This window comes from Ipomoea triloba, chromosome 4, assembly GCF_003576645.1.
Source record: "Ipomoea triloba cultivar NCNSP0323 chromosome 4, ASM357664v1".
Lineage (NCBI taxonomy): Eukaryota > Viridiplantae > Streptophyta > Magnoliopsida > Solanales > Convolvulaceae > Ipomoea > Ipomoea triloba.
Genome location: NC_044919.1, coordinates 5,675,926 through 5,684,070, shown reverse-complemented (window position 1 = coordinate 5,684,070; position 8,145 = coordinate 5,675,926). Strand labels below are relative to the sequence as shown.

The 8,145-nt window shown below is 32.6% G+C and overlaps 1 protein-coding gene across 1 annotated transcript; it reads right to left on the bottom strand.

Moving 5' to 3' along the window:
* Positions 1 to 2,223: 2,223 nt before the first annotated feature.
* On the bottom strand, positions 2,224 to 3,314 carry LOC116016955 (ethylene-response factor C3-like). The gene has a single exon (XM_031257435.1). It carries the CDS (start codon positions 3,269 to 3,271, stop codon positions 2,606 to 2,608), a length of 666 nt encoding a protein of 221 aa, XP_031113295.1. The 5' UTR covers positions 3,272 to 3,314; the 3' UTR covers positions 2,224 to 2,605.
* Between the last annotated feature and the right edge of the window lie 4,831 nt (positions 3,315 to 8,145).

Here is an 8,145-nt window from a genome sequence, read left to right as displayed (position 1 = left end):
GAAAAAAAAAAAAAAAAAAAGTTTGACGGAATTTAAAAATAAAAAAGGGAAGAGGAGGCGCGCCAGTCGGCGCATGCACGGCACGCGTCCGTCTCGGCGCACTCCCTGCGGTTTACGTGCAGGATTCTCATTTGCTTTACTTCTTCTTTGACATGGTGTGGTCCTCTCGAACAACTTTAACTTGAAAGAAAAGAACTATCCCAAAAACTTAACCCCACACTTGTTAAAAACCCTTCTTGATTTTTTAATCGGCAAAAATTGAACAAAATCCACAAGCGTGGATCCTCTAAAAAGAGACAGATTTTGACACACCTTCTGACACGGCCATATCAGTGTTTTTGCAGAAATACAATAGTGATGAGAATTATAGGATGCTACACAATAAAATTTTGCAGGAATGCTAAAGGCTGATGTTGAGAATTTGAAATCAGGAAACGTTGGTAGCATCAGCCTGCACTGGGTGCAAAATGGTGCCCCACTATCGATTCACCATATGATAAGTACAGTCCACATTAATTTGCGCACGAAAAATGTTTCCTAGAAGTATATGGAATATATAGATATGCGAAGGCTTAGAGGAGGCACATTATGTTTATAGCTAGGGTGGCTGAGAAAAGTTCTTGTTCCTTTAAGGTTATTTATGAACCCAGAGGGTGGCCTCTGTTGCAATGAAGTTATTTGTGAACCCAGAGAATTAAGGTTATGGATCGGAGCATGCCATCCATTTCGATCTGGTGAAGAATATAAGAAGCTAGTTTGCAGTTCTTGACTGATTTTTTTAGTTCTGCTTTATGAATTTTAATTTACCTCCATATAGTATCAATTTGATGACAAGTATAATAATTTTGTTTCCTTTAATATAATGCTTTTTGAATTTTGCTCTCTATAACTATGGTCAGAAACCTCAAATGGTGTTCAATTCATACTCTAAGAAATGGCAGACAGTCAGACTGCAACAACAAATGTTCTTCAAAGTTTCTGGGTAACATTCAGATTATGTGTTGGAGTTTAATTATTATGTATGTTCAATTAATGTATTATATGCTTACTATAATTAATATATTATGAATATGCATAATCTTATTGCATGCACATAATATGTCATAATTGGAATGTTATTTTGGACCAAGGTCCATAATGCAAGATAGAACTTGGTCTATAGTATAATTTGCCAGCCATACTCGCCATCAAAGCCAATAAAGGACAACTTTAACATCTGATTGCTATTAGTATCAATAGTACTCAATACAATTATGGGGTGTTTGGTAAATAACGATTAACTGATTGGGTTTGTGGATTTGATTAGTTGATATCAAAAATGTTTGATAAATTAGTTGTTAACTGATAACAAATTACATGCAAAATGAGTTTCTCAAAAAATTGATTGAAAAAACTGTTTTGATAAGCTTTTTGAATTTTAATGTTTTGGAATAATATGTTGTTAGAAAAAACTAATTAATCAAATACTTATATGGACTGTTTAATCAAGTCAAACTGTTAATAGTTGTCAAATAAGTTAAAATTGACTGATAAGCTAAGTATATTATCAATAAGGCCTATATATTATAGCCGATATTATTATACCTGATACATTTATGTATTGTGCCAAACATTATTAGACTTATGTCAATCAACACCATAAAAATTTTAATAATAATAATAATAATAGAAGTTTCCATAAAGCTCACGTTGATCAGTCAAAAATCATGCTAAACTAGCGGCTGTGGAACACATGAAAAATACTTTGAATAAAATGTATTCAAACAATGTGACAAAATACCTACCATACGTGTTTATTCATAAATAAACTATTCATTATTAATTATATTTTCATAATAATATTATGAATACAAGGTGTACAAATAAGGTGACAAAATGAGTAACGTAACTTATTCGAGCATGACGTGTTCATTAGTAAATAAATTATCATTCTTAGGCTTTATCTTAGAGATATTATATTGTTTCCTTGTATCCAACAATTTAGATACACCTAAGCATACTATCAAAAAACTTTTGTATATATTATCTTGTTTCTTTATCTCAAGATTTGGATGGACAGATAACTGTTCACTATCTGGTTATGCATGGGAACTATAATGTGAGTTTGTGTTATTGTATATAAGATTTGTCTCTTGTTTTTGTTGTTGATGATTGTCACCTTGTCCTGTACACAAAATAATGGAGACCCAAACTATCTTTAATCACAATTAAGATTCACATTACTCCATTATCAACATTTTCTCTTTCTTTTTAACCAAAAAAAAAAAAATACAAAGATTATATCCCATCAAAATAAAGAGAAATACAATTAGGACTTGGCTGAGTTGGTAATAAAGATCATCCACTTCCTTCGAATGGATGAATTCTGGTTTGAGCTTTCATATCTATCAAAATAAAACTAATATAATGAGCTCTGTTCTGAAACAGTTTAAGCAACTCAAATCCGCCTTCCCACCCAACTCATATCTAGTAGCTAATATTCCTCAACCAGATGTTGAAAACTTAAAGATACAAAAGAAAATACAAATAAAAAAAGAAAACAAATAAAATAAACAAAGATAAACATTTTTTTTATAATGAAAATGGCTAAACCTTTAGGTTGGATTTACCAAGGATTAGTAGAAGTAGAAATAGGAGTACTTGAACTCAAAAGTTGTTCCAAATAATCTGCCCCTAAGTCTTCAAAAACCAATAAATTTTCCACCTTTATTTCCCTACTATTGCAACTCTTTTTGCAACTTTTCTTCCTAATCGAGTGTTTCTTCTTGAGCGCCATGACCGGAGAACACCCCTCCTCCACCGGGCACCTCATTTCCCGGAGCGACTCCCGGACGGTATCCACCGGAAAATTCAAGATCGCCGCCGACCCTCTCATCGAGAACGCCGCCTGGTCATAAGCCAAGGCGGCGGCCTCCGCGCTATCGAACGTCCCAAGCCACACTCTAATCCCGTTCCTCGTCGAATCCCTTATCTCCGCCGCGAATTTTCCCCACGGCCGCCGCCTCACCCCTCGGTACGGCTTCTCCTTCTTCGATTTCTCCGAGGTCACTTCTTCTTCCTTGACGATAATTGTGTCCGAGGAATTTGTCTCCGAGGTTTCCTGCGCCGCCTCCGCTAGGACTCCGAAGAGGAGCATTTCCTCGGAGTCGTTCACGTTGAACGGCAGGGAGGCGTCGAAACTCCGGTAGTCCCACTGGAAACACTCCGGCGTTTCGAAAGAGAAGTCTGAGTTTTGAAGATAGAAGGAGGAGGAGGAAGAAGACGAATCCATTTTTTGTTTCTTTAGCGTTTGCTCTGTTTTACACTGTACTCTGTTTCGCTCTGTTATATTATGAGAATAATCATGGAATTCTGCATCTATTTATACTCGAGAGTGGGGCCTACGTAAACTAAATCTAACGCTTACTATTTATGGATAATCTTGAAAGTCCATAGCAAAGACTTTTATTACATGTATTTCTAAATCTTAATCTTTCAATTTTATTTCTTGATGTGGTGGAGTTTGATAATTTTTTTTATTTTTTATTTTATATATATGAATCTCAGCACAAGTATCTACATCAAAGTTTTTTGTGTAGAGAAAATTGTGAGTAAAAGATGAGGGCACGCATAATATTTTCCTATCAAAAAAGTCAATAGGCAAATCTTATGAGTTATTTATTTATGGAAAAATTGTATTTTTCGTTCCTAGAATAATTGTATAATTCGTCCTTCGGTATAACTCATGAACGAAAAATGAGCACGAAAAGATGAAAAATAATGCTAATGATAACTTAGAGACGAAAGTGAGCCTGACCAACACTCAGGACGAATTCTATAATTATATAACTTAGGGACGAAAAGCGTAATTTTCTCTTTATTTATTTATAAAGTTTTTAGTATTGAGGGAAATCATTAGTCAGTATCCAAGGGTCTGCATTGGGTAAATCCCACTTTATTTTTTAGTCAGCAAAGGATTATAAGGAGAGAAGGTAACCACCATAGGTTATATATAGTTCACCGGCTCAAATCAATGAATTGAATAAGTCATCCAACAAGAACCGAACTTACAATCTTGTGATTACTAAAATAACAGTTTTACTTACTTGGTTAGAATTGTCCTCAATTTGTATATAATTAGTAACACATGTCACGGATCTTGCTGCACTAAGATCGAAAAACTTAAACTAATCATTTGATGAATCATCTCAAATATAGATAAATTTAATATTAATAATTATAATAATGTAGAGTAGTAGAGAAATGGGATATTATTGCATTTTGATGAAAATTAGATTTTATTATTAGTAATTTTTTTTATACATAATCTGTAAATTCCACTATAAATCGTTTTGAAAACTAGTACTTTTTCCAAAATTTGGAAATTAGTAATATTTTCTGAAATTTTGGAAATTATATTTTTAAAAAAAAAAAGTTAAGACAAGCGAAGGAGAAAGTGACGAAAGGTGTCTAAGGAGGATGTTTTTGAGATTTATTTGTGAATAAAATATTGACAACTTGACTAATGAAGTAATCCAACACGTGGGTCAAATCTGTTGTGGCGGCCGAGTCAGAGATTTCTGTTCAATGATATCATAAAGTCCAATTATTAAGCTTTTTTTTTTTTAACCTCATTTTTTGGGGGTTTTTTTAAACTGAATTTTGTTACATTTTGTATGCATGGTTTGGTAAAGCATAATGCATTTCTCGTGTACACTTTCCAGTTTCCAATTTGCTTTTTGTAATGTTTTAATTCTTGAATATGCATATTACAAACCATGATTTTCAACTTTGGAGTGTTGAGGGAAATATGTTGTCATTACTGAATAAATTTCGTTCATGTGTAATAATTCACAGACTACACATAAAAGATAAATCGAAATAGAAAAATTATGTGAGACGAATTCGACTGAGATGATGCCAGTAAAAATCGAACTTAACTTATATATATAAATAACTTTATCAAACAAGAAGTATACTTGCAATTTCTATTTAACTAGAAAATTTATGTGTATTTTATGTAATATCCGTTGTCTAGTCCTTGTTCATACTACCCACTTAACTTCCAAGTGAGAGCGATAATTAGCTAAGTTTGGTGAGCTGAGAATAAAATATATAAAGTAATAAATGAGTAATCTCATTAAATTTAAACTTTCATCTAATTAAAAAAAAATATACCTATCAAAGCTCAATATTACTAGGAACATCTTTCAGCAAATGATGAAACCCCATATAAGTTGTAAAGATGTAATTTTGCACTAAAAATAAAATTAAGATGGTCTGATTTTGTTTTTTTCCTTTTTTTTTTATTTATTATTATTTTTTTTGAATACTACTGACTCTATTAAAATGCAGTATCTGTTCATAACTACTTTCTCAACCTATTGAAGCACATGGGCTCGAACCCACCACCTCCTATTGAATTATATGGGCTCGAACCCACCACCTCCTATTGAATCACATGGGCTCGAACCCACCACCTCCCGTATAAAGGGAAGGGTTTGATGCCACTAGACCACAAGGTCCTTGGCCATTTTTATTTATTTAGTAAAGAACTAATAAAAGAATATCCGGTTTTTAATTCTGTTGCTTTTTCCTCGAACTTTCCCAAATGCAAAACTATTGCAATAGGCCAAAAACTAACAATTGATGATGAAGACTTTGATGAATGACAAAACCGTTTGAGATAGTCCTAATGTTCATAAATGGTCACACTTTTATACGTTTTTTATTTTTTATTTTTAATTTAAATGTCCAAGACATCATCTCTTTGGCCTTTCTTTTCATGTCTTAAACCATTTTCTCCAATTTTTTGTTTTTTTAAATCTAATTTTCTATGCACAAGTGCACAACTTATGGTACATTTGAAAAAGTAGTTAGAAGGGTGAATTGGAAATGTAATGCAAATAATCGTACCCATGACCATTTAGCTACAAGAACTCAATCATTTCTTTTGATGTAAATGTATTACATTTTTTCATCAAAAAGTATTATATTTTCCTTTATATGTGCAATATTACTTATAAGGAAAATATAATAATTTTGATGAAAAAAAATAATACTTTTACATTAAAATATAAAAGTATGACATTAGTCTTCAAAAGTATTATGTTTTTCTTATAAGTAACAAACACTTTATTTCGTATTTAATATTACATTTGCTACTATAAATGTTACAATTATTGCATATAGACCCGACCTGTCTCACGAATAAGAATCCGTGAGACGGTATCACACAAATGTGAACCTTAAACAGGGCGTTTGGTTGGAGGGAATTACAATTTCATTCCCACCTAATTTTCACATAATTCTGAAGTAAGCAAGCAAATTCATTTGTTTGGTTGGATGGAATTGAAATTCTCTAATTTTCATGGAATTTGAATCTCATGTCTAGGGCGGTTAATGAACCGAACATAAACGAACGGAGAGTGTTCGTGTTCGTTTGTTAAGAATTTTGGAGTGTTCGTGTTCGTGTTCGTTTGTTAAGGTTTTTGAAAATCCTGTTCGTGTTCGTTTGTTAAGCGTTCGTTAGTGTTCGTTAACGTTTGTGAACACGTTCACGAACGTGTTCGTTAACGTTAACGAACAAGTTCACGAACGTGTTCACGAACGTTAACGAACATGCTCACGAACACGTTCGTGAATGTGTTCGTTAACGTTTACAAACACGTTCACAAATATATTCATTTATGTTCATGAACACGTTCGTGAACACTTAATAACCAAACACCTGCACATGTTCATGAACACAATTTGTTTGTGAACAAGAAATAATCTACGTTCATGAACAATAATCAAACAAACAACATAACCACAAAACTAATACAAACAAACCTAATATAATTTGTTTGTAAACATGTTCGCGAACATTATTAAACGAACACTTAACGAACTTGTTCGCGAACACTACTAAACAAACACAAATGAGCTTGTTCACGAACACTACTAAACGAACACAAACGAGCTTGTTTGCGAACACTTAGCAAACGAGCTTACCACTTTTCAAACTCTGTTCGTTTATTAACCGAGCTCTAAATTTTGTTTGTTAATGTTCGTTTACCATAATAAACGAACATAAACGAACGCTTACCGAGCTCGAACACGAGTAGTTTGTCGAAAGCTTTGTTCGCTAACACTCCTACTCATGTCCTCCATTGGTATTTCAATCTCATGGTTTTTAGGAAGAAAAAAAGATAATCTTGAGACAGAATTAAAACTATCTTTTTTAACTTAAAATTGATGTATGACATTTGCCTCTCGATCATAGCGTGTCTTCTTTTTCTACTATTAACACAGAATGTCAATCACTAGGCCAACTTTAATCAAGTATGTTCTCTTAAAACTCTCTTATCTATTTGATCACTTTCAAATCAATTCTGGGGTTTATTTACGTGTTACATAACATTTTAAAAGCAAAATTTGTATTTGGTCCGTGTGTTTTCAATAGTAAAATTTGTATTCTGAGGTTTTATTGGGGAATTACAAAGATAATGTTGCTTTAATATCTCTTTTAAAAAAGTATAAACAACATGAAATTAATAAATTGATAATTCATCTCCTATTTTTAAATTTAGAATATATCGTCACCTATAGGACTCTGTTGACCAGTATTTTGTATATTTCTATAATTCTTCCTGTCACGCTTCTAGACAAGTCACACCCTGGACCCCTCGATAAATAAGTTCCATACAGGTTGCTGCATAAAAAGATTTCATATATATAATCATATTCTTACCCTAATTTTATTTTATTTTATTTTTGAATCCAAAAATTTCTATTGCTAATTAAGGATCGTAGCCCTACTACACTACTTTAAAATCTTTAATTTAAATTGGAATTTCAAATTTAAGAGCCATCACCACTCATACTCTAGAGACTAATGAAAAAGGTAAATTACATGATGTGGCTTATGAGTACTAAAAACCCAAAAGTTGTGTGCATATTTACAATAATAACGTACGTGTACGTATACAGTAGTAGGATACATATATACAAAAGAGATATTCACAAAAGTATAACTATACATGAATTATAACTATAGAGTCCTAATATGGCTCGACTAGTTTACATGTCCCAAATGCTTGGACTCTGGTACCCACAACAACGCCAAATCTATAATCTGCACCATGTTGCTGCTAGCAAAATATTGAATATGAACTTATTTTG

What these genes read in the sequence shown, in the direction of transcription:
- LOC116016955 (XM_031257435.1), bottom strand. Translation starts at nt 3,271, where the DNA reads ATGGATTCGTCTTCTTCCTCCTCCTCCTTCTATCTTCAAAACTCAGAC.